This window comes from Monocercomonoides exilis, assembly GCF_001643675.1.
Source record: "Monocercomonoides exilis strain PA203 chromosome Unknown scaffold9-1957334, whole genome shotgun sequence".
Lineage (NCBI taxonomy): Eukaryota > Preaxostyla > Oxymonadida > Polymastigidae > Monocercomonoides > Monocercomonoides exilis.
Genome location: NW_027150554.1, coordinates 1,764,708 through 1,788,337, shown reverse-complemented (window position 1 = coordinate 1,788,337; position 23,630 = coordinate 1,764,708). Strand labels below are relative to the sequence as shown.

Below are 23,630 nucleotides of genomic sequence, written 5' to 3'. Positions count from 1 at the left end.
CCATTTGATTTATTTACTAATAAAGAAAAATTTTCATATTATTATTTATTATCTGTTCGCACTGACCAAATTTCGATATCATGAAAATAAATTCTTTTCAACGTTTATATGTTGATTTGTTTGTGGTTTTGTGAGTGACAACAGAAATATAATCAGAATATGTAATATTTTCTTTGTTTGAAAATTAAACATAAGGATCTTTTCTAAAAAATTTTTGACATATTTCACAAAAAATAATATGAATTTCTTCTGTTGTTGATACTGCAAAACCGATCATATCTGGATTTTTTGAATATTCTGTATCATATTTAATCACCAATTTCTTCAAAAAAGCAAAGATGTTTTCTTTTTTTGTTAAGTTTAAACAAACATAAATAAATTTGATTGTTTGGAGTTAGCAACTAAAAATTTTCAAATTGATATATTTCTATCTGAATAGGGTGCATATTTTATCTTGAACTCAAATTTTTATCTCAACCCATTTTTTTGAAACTTATTTATGCTATTTTGATTTGTGAAAAGGCTAAAAACAAAAACAAAACAAATGGACTTCTTGATATTTATGTTTTTCAAAATTCTGTCGAAAAACGTTTTAAAGTTTTAATGTTCAAAAAAATATTCAAAAAATTTATTATTTTTGGACCCAGATAAAAGACTTGCTGGCCGTGAAGCGAATATTTCATACTGAACGTTTTAGCCATAACATCTCAATTCCGCATTCCTGTATTATTTTTTCAACTTGTTTTTTCCTTTTTCAAATTAATTTTTAATCTTTTTTTCTCATTTCACTGTTTATGAATAAAACACGATTTTAGATATAAACAAGTGTAAGTGTCAAATTTTATTAAAATGAAAAAAATACACAAAGTCTTATTAAAAGTTTATTTGTATAAAGCATTGAAATGAAAAGGAACTTTTCAAGAATTTTAACTGAAAAGCATGCATATATGATTTTTTTGTTATTCAAATTACTAAGCATTCACAAATAAATTATCGTTTTAACACACAAGAATCGTTTTATTATTATAATGTTTATTTATCATTTCAATAAATTTCAAAACAAATTCATATGTGTCCTTAAAATCGTGTTTTTTGAAAATATGTGTGAAATGAGAAAAAAGGAAAAAAAAACCAGTTGAGAAAGTATCGAACAAGTTCAACTTATAAAAAAGAAACGATGTATTATGATATGATAGCTAAAAACTTCTGATAAAAAATATTCGCTGGAAAAGCAGCAAGTCAATGATCAAAACATAAAATTATTATTATCCTCGATCTTTTTGAAAAACATGAAATATTGAAAAAAATACAGAATGTGGAAATAAAAACATTTCAAACATATCTGGTAATTTTTTATTTATCGCAGGCTTGTGTATAGCTGTTGGCATGACCAAAAAGAAAAAGGTCTGGATTAAGAAAATAGGTTAAGATAAAAATAGAGCCCTTCCATTTTTTTATAAGCTTCACCGTTTCAGTTTTATTCATTGATTATTGTGATTTAATCTTTCTATTTTTTTATTATTTTCATCATTTTGACTATTTTAATTCTTTTAAAGAAAAATCTGTTTGCATAGAAATATTTTTCCCCCAATCAGTTAACATATGAAATCAAAAATAAAATTTCACTTCAACCGTTTCGATTGATAATTTTTGAACTGCAGAAAAAATTTTTCATTTCAAAAAATGAATTGCCAAAACAGATTTATTTTTTGATATAGGTGAAAAATTTTGAAATCATAACATTTTTTTTGAATGTTGAATATTCACAGGTTTTTCGTTGTTTCCCTATCAATTTTCATCTGAATGTTGAATGTATGTCTATTATTGCAAAAGCCAAAGAAAGAAACGAAAAAATTGAAGAGGAGCCGTTTTATAAATCCATCACTTTTCAGTGTTATATCATAAATATTCTTCACAAAATTTCGAACCGTTATTTTTTAATGAAAACATTTGACTACAAAAATAATTGTCCATATGCTGAAAATTCCTCTTTGATATACCGTTGTAATTTCATTAACACATCGGATCAAATTTCATAATGTCATTTATTTCGAAAACGATATTATTTTTTTCAAAAAAAAAAAAAAAAAAAAAAAAAAAAAAAAAAAAAAAAAAAAAAAAAACAGTGAAACAAAAATATGTGCTTTTGTTCAAAAGAAAGAAAATTCTTATTTGGGGCAAATTATTTAACTTCATGCATTTTCAGAAAAAAATTATGCACTTTTCATTGACTATTTTATATCAGAAAACACAATATAAATGAGCCCATTTTTTGACATTCGTGAAATGTTAAAAATCTTTATGTTTTGATTTCAACAATGCCTGTTTGCAGATATGAAAATCAAATTTATTTTGAAATCTGAGAAAGTGAAATTAAGTTATGAGCGAAACTATTTTTTCATGCTTTGTGTATAAAAAGCTTGAAAGTCCATATTTTCCCACAAATGATGTTTCTCATGAGAATCATTGACAAAAAAATATGATATTTTTTTTTTTTTGAAAACTTCCTTTTGTTTAATTTTCTAATAAACAAAAACATTAAAAGACTAATAATCGTTGTTCCTTGAAATAATGGTACCTCCTTTGCAAAGGAGTGTTTTTCTTTTTTTCAGAGGTTGCAAATAATCAATTAAGGCTAAAGAAAACAAAGGCTAAATAAAACTTTCACTCAATCTCATTTTTCAAATCTCTCCAACATTGTTTCCTTTTGATCCTTTTTTTTGTTAATATTTTTCAGCAACAGTATCAACGAGAATCAGTGATAAAATGGATGCTTGTTGTTGAATATGATTCGCTTCCTGACCTTCCTCTTTCATTGATCCTGAGATCCCCATCATGGATAGAATAAACCCCAATTGCATCAGAAACGGTGAGCATCAATGAACCAGCTGGAAAGTGCTGGATAAACTCCCGCTTCAGCTCGTTCAGCCCGGGTCTCTCCTCTGCTGACTGTTTTCCGCTCCTTTCTATCAATCCACAGAGTGAACTGCCTTTGATGGCTTTACAATCATGCCTTTCTCCATTCACTATCTTCTGTCCTGCCACTTCTGCCTCATAATCACCAAACGGAATCTGAAGAGTCAGACACTCCCACAGCATCATTCCGATCGAGAATGAAACAGATTCCTTCGTCGCTTCCCTCTTCTTGTTCACCTGCAGCTCGGGTGCCTTCCACCTCAGGCACTCTTTTTTGAAACTATCTTCATCCTCAAATGCTGATGAGGGAAGAGAGTCTTCTTCATCATAATTGCCACTGACAGAAGTCACAACAGTTGATGACGAGATGGAAGATGAGTCTGAATCATCATCTAACAAAACGTCTGAATGCATCACAATGCAGATCACCATGTGTTCGGAGAATAGTACAATGTGAGGACTCAGATTGGCAAGAGAAGAAAGAGGGTTTTCCATTTCATCAAACGAGTGGAGTGAGAGATTAGCCACCCAAAACAGAATCTGGGAAGCTGTTTGCTCTCTTTGCTGAAGAGTGCCTATCGCCATCTCTTTCTTCTCATTCCTTCCATGCAGCAGCATGAACAGCGAATCCCTCAAGTCCACAATCAGCTTCTCGTGAGGCGATGAGCAGGCCATTGCATCGACAAGATTCGACATCGATGAGGTTGTGGGGCACAGACTCTCCGATCGAACAAATGTTGAATCTGAATCAGTTGAACATGTCGAAGAAATTGATGGCGATGGAGTCTGCTTTCTTATTTCCTCTTCTTCAACTTTCTCCAGAGCCCATTGAGGGATTTTGTCTGAGTCTTTCCCCAAAATGTATTCTGTTGATCCACTCTCAGAAAGAAGATGCTCCGATGATTCTGAATGTCCCAAACTTTTTGCATACACCATTTTCTTGATCCTTTCTTCATTCTTCTTCTCAGCCTCCCTCTCTGCCCTCCTCCACTGCTCCTCGGGAGACATCTCCATCGTCACCATCTCGAATGCCTTCGGATCCTTTTTGATGTTGTCATTCACAATCTCTCTCAAATCCTTTGCCTCATTCTTTGCCTTTCTCCATCTGACTGTTGAAATAACTGCAATTATCAAAATGATAAGAAGAATAAATGCCATAATAATTACAATTTGTAACCAATAAGATTTTTCTTCTTTTCCTCCTTCCACCACTTTATCATTTCCAGGCTTTGGTTCTGTTTTGTTCTTCAGAATCTGTGGAGAAGTCGCAGCCAATTGCTTTCCAAACAAAATCATCACTGATACCTCTGTTTCGTCTCCAGTTGTTGAAATATTCTCTGATGGAATAATTCCAATCACCTCAGTTTCTGATATGAAACTGTCTTCCTCAAAGTGATAAGTCTCAACCAACTCCACATCCCCTGTTTTATACACAAGTCTGAATGACAAGTCACATGGCATGAAAAAATATCCCTTGAATTGGATAAAAATGTTGCTTTCATTTTCATTCACAGAAACATCTTCCAGTCTGGGAATGAAGAAAGGAGATAATCTTTCTCCAGCAATTCCATCAAGTGTGCATCCATCATTCAAAATCCAAAGAGAAGAATTGTCTTTCACCCCATCTCCACCTTTCAAGCTCGAAATGGTCAATGAAGCAGAATCTGAACAAATGATGTTTCGACGAAGAGAGGGATATATTTCAATGAATGGATTGTTGTTCATAAACTCTCCTTTCTCAATCGTCACATTGCCAGAAAAAATGGATAATCCGCCTAACGAAGAATTCGAAATAATCACATCCTTCATCACTAACGAAGAATTTGATGAATGAACAAGTGATCCATTCCATTGACAGATATCTTCAAAAGAGTTTATTCTTTCATTTTCCCTTTCTTTCATAAGCACTCCCTCAATCTCACACATATGCATCGAAACATCCTTCATATCATGCACCTCAACAACACTTCCTTTGTCGGACAGAGAATAGCAATTCGTGCAAGAACAGTTTGAAAACTCGAAATGAGCAGAGGTTGATGAAGCCGAGAAAACAGAAGCGCCTTCTGAGTTCCTTGAACAGTTGTTGAATGAGCAGATTCCAATGGAAACGGTTTCTGAAATTGAATCGTTTATCACAATGACACAACCATCAGACAGCTTCACTTCATCCGCATACACTCCATTGAAAGCAACACTTCCACAATTGTCAATCTCAAATACATCTGTTGTTGATTCGATTTGTTTCAGTTTAACATTTGTAAAATTAATCTCATCTCCATTCAGCAAAAATGAAGGCTTCTTGAATGAAAGCATTGAAATTGAGCAGTTGTCAACATGAAGAATTCCATTTTCAATGTTCAACAATGTTGAATTGAGAACAACAGATTCAATGTCTGATTCCAAAATCGAAGAAAAGTCAATAGATGAAAGAGAAAGCTGCCCACATGTTTCGTGAATGATTGAACTTCCAGAATATGAAAATGATTGAGCAAAGTTGAATTTCAATCTTTCAATTCGAATATTCTCTGTGGTTGTGAAAAGACTTCCCTCTTTACCAGCAATTGTTGGGTTCAAATGAACCAAAGCAGCTGAGGGAGATTGCAATGAGCGAATGGTCAAATCATGCACATCACATTCCCCATTGATGATTGTTTCCTCTGAGACTAACAGCTGAGAATACGATGAAGGAATAATGTGTTGCACTCCCTCACTCAATGACTCACAAGGCATGTTGAACTCTCCACATTGCTTGCTATCTTTGTGATTTTCAGAAACTGAAGATACAAATATTGTCTCGCTCAGATATTTCACCACTCTCAGCAGAAGATCTTCTTCCCCAACAAACGAGTCTGTTGTGCATGCCCACATTGCCAGATCCTTCACAAATGGCAATCTGAAATCCAGCAAGAATAGCTCATCAACAATCTGTGTTTCGATTGAGTGACATTTCACATACACATCTCTTCCTCTAAACGCTGAGTTGTCTTTGAATGTGATATTTGACAGAACAAAATTCAGAGGCTGCTCAGACACTGATGTGCATTCCAGAAACAGCCACCCACCTCTTCCTATGGTTGAGCAGAAGCACTCAGAAATCGTGCAAAATGAGCAATCAAATATTCCTCCCTCATTCAACATACAAAATATCCCTCCTCCCTTTCCACACTTCAACCCTCCGCATTTCTTCGTCGTTGTATTTCTTATAACTATTTTCAATGGTTCATCATTCATATTCTGAATGATAGGAATGTTTTCTGTTGTGTTCTGAGTTATATCTTCAAACATACTCCACTCAATAACAACATTCTGTCCAACTTCATTTTTTTCTCTCCCTATGCTCTTTGATATCCTCAATTCACTTGCCTCATACAGCACAACATTCTTCATTGTCAAATTTTTAATGTTCAAAATCGTTGAAGATAACACAGAAATAACATCCTCTGAAAAGCTAAGCGATTGCAATGTTACAAATTCCAATTGAACTGCGCCTCCATCTGCTTTGATCAGCCCAAAGTTAATCATTTCTTCTTCTCTGCTTTCCTCATTTTTGCTGAATGAACAATCTTTCACAGTCAACAATTCCTCGCTTGAGCCAACATGCATCAAATAATTGACTCTACCTGTGAATGAAGATGGAATCACAAAGTGAATCAGTTCGAAATTGGATATTCCAGAAATCTTCATTGCTGCTCCTGCTCCTTCAAGTGATGAGAGACACTCCAAAGAGCATTCTTCAGTATTAATTGAGCTTATTGAAATTCCACTGAGTTCAACACATTTCTTTAAAACTCCTTTTCCAATGATGTTAATATTCTTTTCATTTCCTTCAGGCAATCGACCCAAACAATAATCAATTGAAAGACAAGGATAATCTGAAAACCCACATGCACCCATATCTTTTCCTTTGTCTCCAATAAATATCTGTGCTCCAAGTGAAAGCCAAAAATAGATCAATGGAACAGCATTCGTTGTGTCACTCCCATCAAAGCCTTTCATTGAATTCAAGGAAATGTCTGCCAAATGCCCAAGCACAAATGGAAGAGAGGTGTTTGTGATGCTCTTCGTCAAGTTCAATGCTTCCACAAACAAATCATTTCCACACTTTGCAACATTTGGCTTTTCTTTATCGAAAATAGGTGATGAGATCACAAATGAAGAATAGTCATCAATCAATTTCAGTGCCATTCCTCCTCCAAATCCAGTTTTCCCTTCTTCTCCAGCTAGTGCTGTGCATCCTGTAAATGTGCATGAAACAATATTCATATGACTATTCCCTTTCATCTGCACATTGAGAGCCCCTCCTTTGCTCTCATCTGCCAGCACGGAGCATTCATCAAAATCACATTCTTTAATATTTATTTCTGCATTTGTATTTTCATCATCGCTGTTGTCAATGCTCACGCAGCTTCCATCTCCAGCTGCCCTTTTGATTTCTGTGAAATTGCTGTTCGTCATGTTTAGCCAGGGAGTATTCATAAACTCGGCCTCTGTGCTGCTTCCATACAATGAGATCAATGGATTTTCATTCACAGTGATTGATAAAGCAGAAAATGAATCAATATCCAATGTCCCAGACTCAATAGATAAGAATAGAAAAGATAATTCTGATGAATGATTCTGAAGAGAAAGAACGCAATGAGACAGAGTTAGTTGTGAAGAAGATGAAATAAAAGTGGAATGTGATGAAAGAGAAGAAGGAAGAGAGAAGATAAGTTTTGACAAGATTGTTTCAACACTTGCTGTTATCATCGCTGAGTTGGATGTTTCACTTGAATCGGAAACTGTCCAGCCACTCTGATCATCGTTTCCTCGTATTTCATGTTTCTGTCCCGCAAAGGCCAATTTTTCGCTCATCGCAACCATTCCACTCGCAACAATTTTCTTTTCTCCTGTTGGCCTTGTGAGTGAGTGTTTCAAGGTCAAACAAGGGAATTGGACAATTCCACAATGTGAGTGATCAGATGCCTCATTGCTACTCACTTGTATTTCTTCTGGAGTGGGAAGGAGATAGATACACAGAGGAATGGCCACACTGTTGTTTCCATTGTCATATCCTCTAACCTTGTCAAAAGAATCCAAAGAGACAGTGACGCATGTGATTTTTTGTGACTTTGAAGTCACTTCCAGATTGGGTGAAATGACAAAGATGTCTTTTCCCCGCTTGGCTGTGTTTGTGCCAAAGGAGGAAGAAATCAAGAAATCTGGATTTTCAGTCAACAATAGAAGAAAGATTCCTCCCCCAAGACCATTGGAAGAAGAACAAAAGCAATCATCAAAAGATCCGCCTTTCACTTTCACTTCATTTCCATTCCCAACACAAAGCATCGTTGACCCTCCATTTTCTGAACCTGTGCTTCCACATCCTTCAAAAGTGCAAGAATTCAGGTTGATGTTAATCTTGTCATTGGAAAACGACATCACAGCTGTTCCGCTTGTTGTTCTCTCAATTTCATCAAAGGTGCATTCTGATAGTGTCAATGAGATCTCATTTGTTGAAGAAAGGGAAAACAACGAAACAGTGGAGATTGTCTTTGCCCATTTCACATTTTCCATCTGCAGCATACCACTCTGAATGTTTATCAATTCTGATGAAAAAGCTGTTTCTGAAGTTTGCTCACTTCCGGTTGATATGTTCAGCCCACTTGCATGTATCTCTCCTGTTTCTGTGATCTCAAACAGCTTTGAAGCTCTATTATTATCATATGCAGAGTCATGCACAACAGCAAGGTTTTTGACAGCTAATTTTCCTATTGAGACAGAAAAAAGAGATAAATCTGATTCTTCAAATTCTGTTTGAATTGCTGTGCTCAAATCACTTTGGCCGTATATTGTGAAAGCTTTGGCTCCACAATTCACATTTTTTGTCTCTGTTATCGTTCCTGTGAGAATCTCGATATCAGTCACATATTCAGGAATTAGTTGTGTCAGGCAACGGCTGATGGTAGAGCATGGATGGCTTTCATCCCGTCCACATACATATGTGTCTTTGGCATTAGGTTGTGTTTCGTTCGAAGAAACAAATCTGATTCTTCCTAAATCGTTTTGAAGCCATTCGCTTTTATCAACAACTCTCAAATAATCTAAACTGACTCTATTTGATGTATTCCTTGTGGAGTAGCAGGTTGAATCGATGTTATTTGCAGCAGAATTTTGAAGAACAATATCATGGCCACCTATTTCGCAGGAATTATTGTGGAAAAAGCAGAAATATAATAAAATTCCATCGTTATTTGATTTTACAAACAGTACAATAGCTCCACCTCCACACATAGAATAGCTGTTGCAAAACAGACAATTTGAAACAATGACTTTGTCCGTTGGATACCAATGAATAATTGCTCCCCCCGCCCCATCGATTGCTCCGTAGCATTGACAGTTATAAAAAAATGAATTAATAATGCATTCTTTCTGCCTTTGAGTTTTTGACTCAATGACGTATATTGCACCTGCATCGTTTCCTGAAGAACAGCTTTGAAAAAAGCAATCATCAACCATTGATTGAGCATAAATAAATTCTAATTGAATTCCTCCTCCTCCGAAATTTGTTGTTCCTGCTGATGTGCATTGAGCAAATGTTGAATGAAGCACAATGCATTCAGCTATTTTCAATGCATATATTCCTCCGCCTCTTGTAGATGAAGCATTGCATCTTGTGAATGAAGAATTTTCAACAGTTAGAATAGCATTTGCGTTGTCATGTACGTAAAGAGCACCTCCTTGCGGTGCTGTGCAATCTTCCCATTCGCATAATGAAAATGATTGACTTTCAGTTGTGTCCAGTTTTTCTTTTTTCTCAAGAGCATTCATTTCTCTTTTCCCAAAGTTTATTGTCATGTTTTTGCAGATAAATTCCTGTGAAAAATATGACCCACTCGAAATCCCTCCTTCAAAGACATTCACACACGAATAAATGAGGCAGTTTTCCATTGAACTTCGAAAACATGAATGTTCCGCAAAATGATCGCTATTCGAGGCATGTTTCACAGACATGTTCCTGAAGGAACAGTCATAAATCTGTTCGCTTTTGCTCTTTCCTGATAACAGGAAATAGTTTGAAGCTGAGACAGCCAGGTCTAAAATGATGGAATTTCTCAAAATTGCAACATTTGTATCATCAGATGAAAATATGAGACTGGAAGGGTTAAAACTCTTTTGGGGGATCAAAGTCATGTTTGTGAGGCAGATTGACCCGATATTCAAATGGATAAAAGATTCCGACTTTTGGTGGGAAATGCAGGAATCCATTGTTACAGTCGATTTGTCTGTTATTAGCACACACGTTGAAGAAGAATGTTCAATTGCAACATTTTTCAGTCCAACTGAAGCATTGGAAAACCGAAAAAATGAATAAATCGCTGTGCATGTTCCTGCTTTCCATTCTTTCATTCCTGATGCATTTCTCTGTTTGGAAAAATAATCATTATTGCCATTTGTGAAAAACAGTGCATCATTTGAGTTTCCTTGACAGAAATAAATACTGTTATATTAAAAAGTTAAATTTGAAAAAAGACCTTGGTTTTCAAATGTGACTGTTCCAGAGACATATTGTGCTTCAAATGTTTTCACAACAATCAAGCATGCAAAAAGGAGCAAAAGCATTCTCATGCGGAATGAAAGTCAATTTTGAGTTGAAAATTAAATATTTTTTTTCCGGATGATCAAAATGACCCTTAATGATTGTTTCAAACACAAATTGAAAATTGAAAAAATCTTTCTTTCAGCAAATCATTTTGTGGGCTTTTGAAATACATCTGGGGCGCATCCAAAGCACGTGACTTCTTTGATTTTTGTCAGGCATGAATCGGTATTTGCTGATGCAGAGAAATTTTTTCACACAAAAAAATGAAAAAAAAAATAAATTAAGACGAAACTTAAAAAAAAAAAAGACAAAAAAAACCTTTTCAAAATGAAGTTGCTGTCCAATAAATGCGTAAAAAAATAAAAAATGCCATATCCAAAAAAATGATACCAAAATCACCATTTGAATGTGTTGTTTCGAATTATAAAATGAATCCTTTCCAATTGCTCTAAAATGATGAGTCTTTCTTCATCCACCTTCTCTTTCTTCCATTCGTCTACTGATCAATTGCTCTCCCTTCATAACTTTCCTCCAACTTTCACATCATTTCATTGATCAATTCCTCTTCTTCTCTTCCCTCTTCTTCTCTTCATTTCCTCTCTTTAACATCCTCTTCTTCTGCTTCTTTGCTCCAAACATCCAAACAACCTCTTCTGCTTTATTCGTCACCCGCTTTCTTGCACCTTCTCAATTTTGCATATTTATCCAATTTATGCAAACAACCAATGTTTGTAACACAAAAATATTCGTCTGATTTTTTCAGAGAAAATATGCCTTTTAAAAAAATCCTTTGTTCCAATTGAAAGGGCGTGCAATGTGAATCTTCTCTTCTCATATTCTCAAAAAAGAAAGAAAGAAAGAAAGAAAGAAATTCCAAAAGATTACAAAAAAAAAAAAAAAAAAAAAAAAAAAAAACAAATAAAAAGAATTTAATGTGTTGTTATTAAAACTCTAAAATACATTTTCCAAAATAAAAATAAAAATAAAAATAATTTCAATCGTTTCTCATTTCTCACATTTCTTCAAATTTTAATCATTCAAAAAAATCAATATTAATCTGCAAACAAGAACAAACACAATTTGCCCTTTTTTTCTAGCTAAGTGTTCTCATTGAAAAATGTAAATAACTCCATCCGCCTCTTCTTCCTTCCCAATCTCTTGTTCTTCGCTTTCCGTTCTGCATTGGCCCTGCTTCCATCTCTTTCTTCTTCTCATCAACATCATCCTTTCACTTTCTTTTCAATTTTCTTCTTTTTCTTTTCTCTCTTCCTTGTGCTCCAATTATGCTATCTTTTCTTCCCAAGCAATTCCCATCAATGCAAATTCTCGCCAAAGCCAGCGCTTTTCTGATAAAATTGTTTGCATTTCAATAAAAAAATGGTGCATCTTCAAAATGTCTCGTGTAAAAATACCTCAAAAGAGACTAGAAATATGAAAGCTAATTGAATAGAATTTACAAATAAACGATTTAAACCTCACAATGAATGTCACGTGGCTGATGCACAAGTGATGCTTAAAACGTTTCTTTTCAATGTAAAAAAAGCAACCAATGCATTTTCGACAAATCTGATAAAGTTACAATGAAAATGGAAACATATCCAAAGAAGAATGCAAATCGGAATGAAATTGAATGTGGATTTGGAAAATTGACGAAATCAATGAAATCTTTTTGGCTTCACTTGGAAAGGCAAATGCAACACATTGACTATTGAAGAAAATGTTGGCAAAAATATGACGGATTACTCAAATGCACATTCTGTTGTTGCGAACGGTGTTTGTGGTGTTTTGTCAAAGGAATCAACATCTGCTTCGCTGTTGACAGTAGTTTTGCTCTTACTGTTCAAAAGGGGAATGCTGGCGGACTCTACCTTTATGCATTGCCTTTCTAATGAATTTTTTTGTTTGATCTGGCTGTTGAACTGCACTGGCAAAATGAGAATTTGATGGTGTTCCTTCAGTTGAATCAACCTTCACTTTCAATTCTTTTGTTTCTGCATCTCCATCACAAAAAGGAGAAGAGTAGTTCTGGTCTTTTTTTTTTTCCCGATGCTGTATTTACAATAAGGTCTTATTTGGATTTTTCAGTTATCAAAACATTTTTAATGGTTCAAATTTATAACGTAAATTTTTTCCACTAGAACTATAACAATTTTATTCAATAAATTTTCAAGTATTAAATCAATTTGAATTTTATCCAACTTTTTTGAATTGATAGAATCAATTCTGATTTGTCTCAATCTTGTTTATGATAAATGAATAAAAAATTATAAAACAAATTTGATCATATTTATTTAATATTTTACTTGTATATTGATGCTAAGCAGTTTGTTTTTATCAACATTTTTATCATTTATTCGCATGGCAGTTTGCTATATATAACTGGTATGCATTTAGCTCTTCAATGTGAAAAAGTCCGAAAATATTGATGTTATTTTTATTGATTTATCGGACGAAGTAACAAATTGCGAATGTTTTTGCTCCTTCAAACTTTTATAATCAGCGATATTTTTTCAAATTCTCCTAATCTTATATTTCTCCTTCGCTTTAATTGTGTTTTAGAAATTTTTTAAGCGTTTCAACAAAATTTTCGTTGCAAATAAATTTTTAAAAACTATTTTCGTTATCTATTTAACATATTACTTATAACAAAAGCTATTGATAGCATTGTGAAGTTTGTTAAAATTTCAATAGTGATTATTTTTTGGATTTCTGGAGTATTTAAAATTTTGTTTTATCTGTTACGATTAATTTCCTTTAACATATAAAATTAATTATCAATAAAGTATAAAAAAAGAATATCCTTTTATTTTTGTGTTTTTATTGTTTGAACAGCAGCAAATGTTGAATATCGAATTTTGAAAATATCGAATTGGTGAAACTTCGCTTTTCAAAAAGAAATCACAAATATATTGATTCAAATACATTTGGAGTGCATAGTTTTATGGAAATCTTTTGATAACTTCGAGCAGAAAAACAATCAAAAAACTTGATCATTTTCCCAGAAGTGAATCAATCTGCATTGACTCAATCAATTCAAATAAATACAATTCATTTCGAATTTTTGTCTTTCTTTTTGGCTTTGTTAAGGCAAATACCATGTGGTTCACACATACTGAATAAGGTCTACTAACAAATTTGTGATCAAAATAAATTATACGTGTAACATCAATTATTATTAAAACATCTTCTTTTTCATTGTGGATAAATTTTTGTTATTTTGTTTTTCTTTGCTAAAGAAAAAAAACAACAATTATCATTTGATTTTAAACAACATTCATTTTTCATGCTTTCTCTTTGATGTGATATGAAAATCTATCAATTCAGTCGGATTCCTGTTTTTTTTTTATTTTTTATTTTTTATTTTTTTTTTGAACGCAGAAAAAAGAAGAATAAGTGTTTTGCTCAAATCTTATGAAGTGGAAAGACGTAAACACAAGATGAATCAAAAAGTCAATGATTCAGCAATAAACAAAAAAATCATCAATGTTTTGAACCAAAAAATAGAAATAGTATTCCATTTTTATCTTGCAACAGCTGAATCCTATGATAAAATCTTCATATCCTTCTTCTTCCATCTTTTCAAGCACTTTTCTTTTCAACTCTTTTCTTTTCGCTTCATCACTTTTTATTTCTCTTTCGTTTCTCAATCTTTCGCAAAGGATTCTGAAAAAATACAAACAATCCGTAGTTTGTTGAATGTCCTCATATGATTGAGAAACCACCTCCAAAACAAAATCAACAGCCCCACTGCCCCAAAAGTCATAAACTTTCAAGGCTCTATTTTCTGCTGCTGCATGAATACACCAAATGCATTTCCTGTAAATGCTTTTATAATTCTCCTTTGATGCTCGAAGTACCCCCATAATACAGCTAATAAGTCCAAAATGCTCTTCATTTCGCAATATGCATGAGGAAAAATAAGTCATAATCACCTCAAGCCATCTCTCTATTATATCCACTTCTTTCCTAACTTTTCCTCCTCCTCCTTCTTCTTTTCTCTTCCAATCCACACATTTCGACAGTTCTTCCAGTTCTCTTGCTGCTTCCCTCGCAAAATGCAGTTCATTCGCAATAACACCTTCCAAGCTTTTGTCGTTGTAAAATCTGTTTACCAGAAACTGCCAAGCACACTGATAAGCAAGTTGAGTGAGGTTGTGATGCTCCTGGTGATATTCGATAATCTCTGCAATCTCAATCAAATATGATTCTCTTTCCACTTCCTAATCAAAAATAAGGAGGAAAAAATAAATTTCATCAATAATAAAATAGAAACGCCAAACATCATATTTCCCAATGTTGCTCAACGCAAATAAAGCCATTTCCACATCTTTTTGAGCTTCCTCGCTTTCTTCTTCGTTCAAAGCAGCTGCCAAAAGGCAAGGCAGACAAATAAAAAGCATGCTGCCCGGAATTGCGAGCTCGTATGCCATTATATAGAGTTCACAGAGATCAACAAGAAGCTTTTCGTTCTTTTCTTCTTTTTTTTTATTTTCGTCATCAATCATCATAACAATTCTTAGGTGTAAACCGGAATTATAAAATGCTAAAGTTTCAAAGCATTTTAGCACTTTACAATATCCAACATGCTTCAGTAACAGAATGATATTCTTCAAAGATAATTTCTTTTCTTCAATCACCTCGTCCATTTTATTGAATACTTCCTTTGAAAAAACAGATTCGAATTCTTCTTTGTTCATTCCATCAATAGCTTTGTTCATTTCAATGACTTTTTGCTTCTGATCTTCCTCATCGCAACCTCCAAGCTCGTCAAACAATTCTTCAATAAAAAACAAAGAAAAAAATGCAATAAGCAAAAATTCACTAACAATAACAATCGCAAACTATTGAACATTTTTGTGTTGTCTGTATCCTGCATCATTTTCATTTTATAAGAAAAATTTTTTATCAGTTAGCAATGGCATTTTTATCATTTGCATTGAATTCGCATATGATCGAATAGAAGAAGCAGATGAAAAATAAAAGCTCAAAATAATCATAAAAATCTATGAATTTACACCATATTTCTATGCTCAAGTAGATTTGGCAATGTTTTATGAAGAAAAAAAAATCTTTTTCTTCTTTTGTTTGCTGTAATGGATGCATTGATCGTATCGTTTTCTTCGAACAAAAATATTCTCTGTTTAAATGAAAAATTGACGAATGAAATATATTGTCATTATAAGAACAATTATTTCCTGTAACTTTATGTTTCATTGATATGATATATTCGTTTTTGTTAATTGATGCGTTGTTTTTCATTTATGTGCGACCAAACAAATACAGTAATAAAATTTTTGATAGACACAACATCGCGTATGCCCCTATATGACTCCTATTCATTTTAAAGATGACTCCGTTCGCCATCATTTCAGGAACCAGAAACATAACATTTTGTTATAAATGGCTGCATCCGCCTTTCAGTACAAAATTTCGAGTGAGGAAAGTTTGCGCAGTATCTTCTGTTCAAGAGGAAGATATTGGGCGACCGTTGGATTTTGTTTTATTTTTCGATGATACAGGATGGAATTGAAAAGATAATAAAGGTCTTTCTTTTCCTCGAAAAGTCAAAAGTCGACTCCTTTGAGGAGAAAATGATATCTGAAAAGGATAATACGCGAATTAGATGATGGAACAATTCAAAACCAAAGGAATAATGAAATTGAATAGATTAAACGAGCTTTGTTCATGAAATAAAACAACGAAAATGACTAAATCAAGGTTCTGAAGGTTTGCTGTCGTTATTTTTTTGAAGTGATTATTATTTTGTTTTAAGAATGCTGAAAGAATGAGGGATTAGATCGCTTTGAATAAGGAAAGCAAGGAAGAAAAATGAAATGAAGATTGATGAAATTAAAGATAAATCGAAGATGCCTGGAATCGGGCTTTTGCGAAGAATTAGTTTTTGAAGAATGATGATTTCTTGTGAAAGAAGGGGAAGCGAAAAATTGAAAGAAATGGAATGAAAAAGAGATTGACGCGTGCTTTGTATTTATTGTTGGAAAGAGAGAAAGAGATTGAGCTGAAAGTTAAAAAGATTCAGAGGTTTCTCCTCGGCAGAAGAAGAAAAAGAAACAGAAGAAAAGAATTTCAATTAGTTTCTCCGTTGATGTTAATTGGCTCTCATCTTCTCAATTTTCAACAATTAATCAACTCGTTCTATTCATTCATCTTCTTCTTCTTCTTCAAATTCATTGACATTTCACGCAGCTTTTTCTACATAATCATGATTCATATCGTCTTATAGAATATCTTTGCATTTGATATCTGAATCAGAGATTGCTGGAGAAATGAAATGGAAACAAAGAAATTGGTATGAGAATTGACACTTTTAGTGAATGTTGAAAATGCATTTTATTTTATTTTATTTTATTTTTTATTTTTTATTTTTTATTTTTTATTTTATTTTTATTTTATTTTTCAATTATCGAAAGGGAAATGAAGAGAGGCAAGAAAGCTCAACAAAAAAACTTTCGAACCGGTATTTCATCTGAAATTGGAGTTTCACAGACTTTCAGCTTTTGAGATTGGATAGGCAAACATTTGTGCCTTTATTGAAACGTCTGCAAAGAGAATGAAGGTTGCTGTGTATTTGTCATTTTGGCCAGCCGAATGAGCAGATGACAGCAACTGCAGTGCTCACCAATTCTGAATTGATCTTCTCATTTGTCTCTCAACAAATTCATCTGATGAAAGACATGAAAGTTAACACCTTCATTCATTCATTCATTCATTCATTCAACATTGTCATCATCTTCCTCTTCTTCCTCTTCCTCTTCTTCCAATTCTTCCACTCAGATGAAGAAACCCTTTTTTATCCTCTTCCCTCCGCTCTGAAAAAGATGAGTTTTCTCAACGAGATGACCTCTCTTGTTATCTCTTGTTATATGGAGACGTTGTATTTTTGCAAAAATTTGGACCTTCCACCTTGTTCGATGACTCATTTCGAATAAGCTTCGTCTGCTTCAACTTCGACATTTCCAGACAGCTCTTCTCATCCAAACAGAACATCACTCACACACCAAATATCTTCTTCTTCTTCTTCTTCTTCTTCTTCTTCTTCTTCTTCTTCTTCTTCTTCCTGTTTGTCTTCTTCTTCGTCTTCTTCTTCTATTTCTCAGATATCTTCATCTATTTCTCCGAAATTTCCTTCTTCTCGCTCTTCATTTTCCTCTTTCTCTTCAGTTCTTTTTCATTTCTTTGTTTTCTTCTTCTTCATCTTCTTCTTCCTCTTCTTCTTTCTCCTCCTCATATTCTGATTTTTAAGATGGCTTCTTATAACATTTATTTTTCAATTACACCAAAAATAATTGAATATGAGAACGTTTGCATTCATATTTATTTTTTTTTCTTTCTAAATAAAAATATTTCAATATAATCGTGATTTTTGCAACAAAAATAAAATTTCTTTCAATCGTTCGCTCATTCACAAAGAACATTTAAGTGCTGAATAAATACCCATCCGTAAAGGAGAATTTGATTTTTGCATTTATTTATTTGTTTGATAACAAAATTATGTTGGCAAAATTTATTATTTGAATAAAAGCTTTTCATTTTGAATAATCTTTAGCATATGTGAAATAATGAAAAAAAAAAGATAAATTGAAAATTAGAGAAACAAAGCCAAATGAAAAGAATTTGGCTAAACATTCACAAAATAAACTGAAACATCCAACGACAAAAGAGGATAGTGTTTTCTGCTCAGCAAACAAAAAGTTCCATGAAAACTTGTGATGATATCCTCGTATCCTTCTTCTTCTATCTTTTCAAGCACCTTCCTTTTCAACTCTTTTCTTTTCGCTTCTTCCATTTTTTCTAACTTTTCCCTCTTCAACCGCCTTGAAATATTCTCAAAAAATGTCAAGCTATGGTATGTTATTTCGTGATTCAATCTTGGCTTCCGAATATCCTCCAAAACGCAATCGACAGCTCCACTTTTCAGCAATTCATCAACTGGTACAAATCCGTTACCTGCGGCATTTCTCAAGGAAAAAACGCACCAGTATCTAATTTCTTCGTAATTATCCTTCGCTGTTCGATATATCTGAACAACGCTTCCTATCAGCTCAACATATTCTTCATTCCACAATTTGCATGAGTCAAAATAGGACTTTATTGTTTTCATCCATCCCGTGATTAAAAGCACTTCATTCGCTTCTTCTTTGCTCATTTCTTCTTCTTTCTTCTTCCAATCCACATTTCTTGTTAGCACTTCCAGTTCTTTTGTTGACTCTCTTCCAAAATGCAGTTCATTCGCAATCACTTCATTCAAGCTTTCATCATTGTCCAATCTGAAAATCAAAAAATCCCAAGCGGACTGATAGGCAAGTCGTGTCAGATTTTGATGCTCCTGGTGATGCAAAATAATCTCTTTGATTTCATTCAAATACAGTTCTTTTGTCCCTTCCTAATAAAAATCGGAAAAAATCAATAACTTCAAAAATGAAATAGAAATAAACATACGCCAAATACAATGTTGCTCAAAGCCAGTAAAGCCACTTCTACTTCTTTTATAATTTCCTCCTCTTCATCTTTCTTCAAGGCAAATTTCAACAGGCAGGGAACACAGATTGAAAACAATTCCGAAGAAAACATGCCTGCAAGCAAAAATAAGCATTCGCAAAGATCAACAAGAAGCTTTTCATTTTTTCCTTCTTTTTTCTCTTTTTCATCAATAATCATCTTTTCAAATCTATACCTCAACGAAGATTCTTCAAAGCCATAAATAAACATTCTTCTCGAGGTTTGCAAATATCCAATGTGTTTCAACAACAGAATTACATTTTCCATTGAAATTTTCTCTTTTTTAATCATTATGTTTATTTCATTGAACAGTTCTTTTGTGAAAACTGACTCAAATCCTTCTCTATCCATTTCATTAACCATTTCATTCATTTCAAGAATTTTCTGTTTCTGTTCTGCTTCAGCGAATTGTTCCAGCCGTGAAAGTTTCTCTAAAAAAAGTGAAAAAATCAAAAGAGAAAAAAGAAGCATTTATTTTTTCAATCAACGATTTCCTATAACATTTTGCAAACCTATAAACATTTGTATTTTTGAAGGTGACTGTGAAATCGAAAAATTATTTCAAAACAGTAAATAAATTCATTTTCGAAATATTTGTGGTGCAATAGAATCAAAAGAATTAAAAAACCACCAAATCAAATATCAAATAAAAAAGGATTCCAAACATCTTTTGCCATCATTGATTTTGCCTCAAAGCAAGCAAATCAATGAAACAAAATTATCTTGCTTTTGTGCAAATAAATAAGGGAGATGAACCTATAATTTTATTAGTGAAGAATTTTTATTAGTGAATTTGCGACAGCCAGAGCATGTTTGAGTGATTGGGCACAAGTCCACGAATGCATCCATGCGAGTTATAGCATTGCAGAAGAGCATGGATTTTGCTTGCAGATGAAGGAGCGAGTGGCTGTTTGCATCGATTGCTTGCGAAAAAGAAATTTGCGGGGGGAAATTGCATATATTTAGACTTATAAATAAATTGCAAAACATATGGTACAATATAGGATGCAATATTTTGATGAGGAATAACTTAAGCAAGATGCAGAAAAAGCGAGTTGAATTTCAGAAAGATTGAATTGCACCGCTTGTTCATTTCGAGGGAAATGTTGTATCCTTGGCGTATCTTTTGCGCAGGACTTGTTTTCAGTGATTTTTTTATTAGGAGGTTGATTTTGTGGAAAAGGAAAGGGAATTGAGGGGTTGGACAATGGAGGAAGCGAACAGAACGAAGCACTCAGCAGGCCTTTACAACTATCGCGTTTGCCTTTTGAACGAAGCCTGCAGGAAATCTATCATTAAAGACATGGTGTTGAATTGTTCTTTGTAAAGGTGTTAATTTGGAGAATATGTGTTTTCATCTGATATCATTACCAACTTCACAATTAACTCTCTGCTTTCAAAGACGTTCTGTATCAGCCATTTATTGTCCAGTTGTCTATTTTTTTGTGGAGGAGAGAGGCATTTTTGGAGAACAAGAAAGACGGCTGGGTTGATAATTACCAATCCATTGGAGAAGGGAAAATATTTCGAGGCCAAAAAAATGGTTTGATTTTTTTATTTCATTCATTTTTCTTTAAAGGTGTTCTTTGAATGAATACAGATTGGTCATGAACAGGAATGCCATAGAAAGAAAAGCCTTCTTTTCATTTCGCGAAAGAACCATAAGTTTTGGGATTATCCCTGTTTGGATTGCATTCAATGATGATATTCGTTTCTTTTGCCATCTGTTTTGCATGCCGCACAACAAGACAATGCTTAACATGAGCTTGAAAGAGAGAAAAAGCAATTTATTTGGCTCATTTGTTGAGGGTATTTGGAAGAAGCGACTCTTTTGTCGGAGCAGATGGGCTGGCTGGGCATTCACATTCAAAAAGCATCCAACTTTTTTTTGTTATTTGTCATAACTCTTTGTCATTTCAGAAAACTGTTTGATGGAAACATGCAACTGGAAGATTTGATGACAAGACTCGCAATTTTGATGCAATTAGCAGAATCGGATGAATAAAATGTGAAATGGATTCCAGAAACTTTGAATTGGAATCAAAAATTGGAGGATTTCCAAAAGGAGAAGAGAAAAAGGAGAGAAGATGCAGCAATTGACTGGAAAATAAGGAAAACAGTGATTGTGGAAAAGAAAAGTTGCTTTGAGTGGTAATGGAGGAAAGAATAACAATTAAAGAAGAAAGAGGGAGAACCGAACAATTCTGGAGAAAGAAAGAGAAAGAGAAATAGAGAAAGAGAAAGAAAGAAGAAGTTGGAAAGAAGAAAACGGAATGACATAGAGGAAAAGAAGAAAAGAAGAAAAGATACAGAGAAAGAAGAGAAAAGTATTGCACCAAAATATTCACTTTGAGATAAGATGAAGAAAACGTTTGGATAAATTTTATCTTCAAAATACCAAAAAGATGTTCTGAAAAGGGGAATCTCCAGAGAGAAAAATGAATTGAGTGAAAGAGAAGAAAAAGAAGCAGAAAGATAAAATGAAATCGGGGACAATTTAACGAAGGGAAATATTTCTGCAGCATTTATAATTCTCTGGATGTGGTACAAAAATAAAAACAAGTGGGGTTTTGAGAATTTCAGCAAAAGAAGCAAAGGAGAAGGAAAAGGAGAGAAAGAGGAAATAAGCTATTTTTGAAAGAAGAATTGGATATTTTCAAATGAATGACATGAAAGAAGATAAGATATTCGACATTCTGAGGAAAGAAAGTGAAGAGAAAAAACTTTGCCAGATTTTTTTGGAGAAAGAGAGAGAAAGCGAAAGAGAGAAAGAGAGAAAGAAGAGAAAGAACTGTTTCTTTTGAAGATTGCTCCGCTTTTCATGAAGCGAAGATGAAAAATAAGCCAAAAGAGAAGAAGAAGAAATTTCAGATGATGGATTTAAGAAAAGATGAAGAAAAAATTTGAAATAATTATTCCGGCAAACGCCCTAAAAGACAAACGGAATTGGGGAATTTAAAAGGGGGAATAATGAAAATGATCATGAAAAGGAAAAGAAACAGAAAGATTAAACAAAAGCGGAGAAAATCAAGCGAAGAGAGATATTTCTCTGGATGTGGTTCTCGAATATTTACGAGCAGGATTTTGAGGATGTCAGAAGAAGAAACATAAAAGATGAAGGAAAAAGAGAAAGAAGTTATGTTGCAAGCAGACGATTAGAACGAAGAGGAACAGAATTAAACAGAGAAAAGAGAGATGGAGAGAAAAGATTGAACTGATAAAGGTGAAGAAAGAAGGGGAAAAAAAATGAATGGAGATGAGGAAAGTTGTGAAAAAGAGAGGGGAAAATGGAAAAGAGAAAGAGAAAGATTAGCAAAATGTATATGCAAATTTCTCTCAACCAAACAACATTTATATGCACAGAAAAATGCATTTCTTTTCCTTTTTCAAATTATCATCATCATCATCATCATCATCATCATCATTGCATTCTATTTTCTTCTCCTTCTCCTTCTCCTTCTCCTTCTCCTTCTCCTTCTCCTTCTCCTTCTCCTTCTCCTTCTCCTTCTCCTTCTCCTTCTCCTTCTCCTTCTCCTTCTCCTTCTCCTTCCACTTCTTCTTCTTCTTCTTTTTCGCCTTCTCCTTCTTCATTATCATCTTTTTCTCCTTCCATATCCACTTTCTTCATGTACAGATAATCGAATTTGTGAAAGTTGTCGTCACCTTAGGCACAAGGCGGACATTTCCATACAGCTTGTCTTCAGCACTTTCAAAGAGAATGTCTGCAGAATACACAAAAGACATCAATTTCTCCTTCAGCTCAGCCATCAGCTGTGCATCTGAAGTTTCGCTTTTAAATTCAGATCGAACGCCAAGCGCTGTTTGTAGCGTGTTTTTTTGTTTGTTTCAGGAGTGAGAATCTTTGAAAAGCAAACAAGAAGTGGAAGAGGAAGAAGAAAGGCAGAAATGAAGTTGAATTTGTCGAGGAGGAAGAAGAAGGTGAAGAAGAAGAAGAAGGCTGAAAAGAAAGGGATGATACAGAACCTGCAGAATCTTCCATCTGATTTGTATTTAAACTCATGTTATTTGAGGAAGAAGCTGAAGCCGACGGAGCAGTTAGAACAGTTACATAACTTTCTTCCTCTTCACAACCAGTTCTGTCATAATCTTCCATTCTTTCTCCTTCTCCTCCTCCTCCTCCTTCTCCTCCTTCTCCTCCTCCTTCTCCTCCTTCTCCTCCTCCTTCTTCCATCTCATCATCATCTTCTTCCTCTTCTTCCTCTTCTTCTTCTTTAACTGAAACAGCCCACTGGTCTGCTTCTCCAGTCAGGATGCGAAGATAAGTACCAGCTGGAGATGAACAGCCACAATCGTTTCCATTTTTATCAACATCACAGACTTCTTCTTTTTTGCCGTCTTCTTTTTTTTCAACTGGAGCAGCATGCAGATCTGCAGTAGAAATAGAAGACATCGAGAGGCGGCTGCTGATTGTGGTGTCTGAGGTAGGTGGGGTGTATATGCAGCACATGCAGATTGTAGCTGCTGCTGCCGCTGCTGTTTCCGCGGGCGCTGCAGATGCTTCGAGGGATATGGCGTCACACAGCTGGTTGTGTTGTATGGGGATGTTGTGCGTGAGTTTGCATTGTTGCACTTTTGGCTATGCTTTCAGTTCAGC

General features: G+C 34.0%; 5 protein-coding genes across 5 annotated transcripts; 1 reads left to right on the top strand and 4 right to left on the bottom strand.

Moving 5' to 3' along the window:
- Positions 1 to 2,745: 2,745 nt before the first annotated feature.
- Positions 2,746 to 10,161, bottom strand: MONOS_6163 (uncharacterized protein; the record flags this gene model as incomplete). The annotated part of the gene is made up of 1 exon (XM_067876373.1): positions 2,746 to 10,161. The coding sequence occupies one exon, from the start codon at positions 10,159 to 10,161 to the stop codon at positions 2,746 to 2,748; it is 7,416 nt and encodes a 2,471-aa protein (XP_067732689.1).
- A 3,595-nt stretch (positions 10,162 to 13,756) lies between these two features.
- On the bottom strand, positions 13,757 to 15,587 carry MONOS_6164 (uncharacterized protein). Its single transcript, XM_067876374.1, has 4 exons — positions 15,513 to 15,587; positions 15,338 to 15,365; positions 14,776 to 15,272; positions 13,757 to 14,715 (listed from the first exon to the last, which is right to left on the bottom strand). The coding sequence occupies exons 1-4, from the start codon at positions 15,513 to 15,515 to the stop codon at positions 13,954 to 13,956; spliced, it is 1,290 nt and encodes a 429-aa protein (XP_067732688.1). The 5' UTR covers positions 15,516 to 15,587; the 3' UTR covers positions 13,757 to 13,953.
- A 169-nt stretch (positions 15,588 to 15,756) lies between these two features.
- MONOS_17224 (uncharacterized protein) lies at positions 15,757 to 16,292 on the top strand (the record flags this gene model as incomplete). Its single annotated transcript, XM_067870123.1, has 4 exons — positions 15,757 to 15,808; positions 15,868 to 15,992; positions 16,214 to 16,222; positions 16,269 to 16,292. 4 exons carry the CDS (start codon positions 15,757 to 15,759, stop codon positions 16,290 to 16,292), a joined length of 210 nt encoding a protein of 69 aa, XP_067732687.1.
- Positions 16,293 to 18,134: 1,842 nt separating this feature from the next.
- Positions 18,135 to 19,174, bottom strand: MONOS_6165 (uncharacterized protein; the record flags this gene model as incomplete). The annotated part of the gene is made up of 2 exons (XM_067876375.1): positions 18,135 to 18,899; positions 18,956 to 19,174. The coding sequence occupies 2 exons, from the start codon at positions 19,172 to 19,174 to the stop codon at positions 18,135 to 18,137; spliced, it is 984 nt and encodes a 327-aa protein (XP_067732686.1).
- A 3,262-nt stretch (positions 19,175 to 22,436) lies between these two features.
- On the bottom strand, positions 22,437 to 22,643 carry MONOS_6166 (uncharacterized protein; the record flags this gene model as incomplete). The annotated part of the gene is made up of 1 exon (XM_067876376.1): positions 22,437 to 22,643. One exon carries the CDS (start codon positions 22,641 to 22,643, stop codon positions 22,437 to 22,439), a length of 207 nt encoding a protein of 68 aa, XP_067732685.1.
- Positions 22,644 to 23,630: the final 987 nt, after the last annotated feature.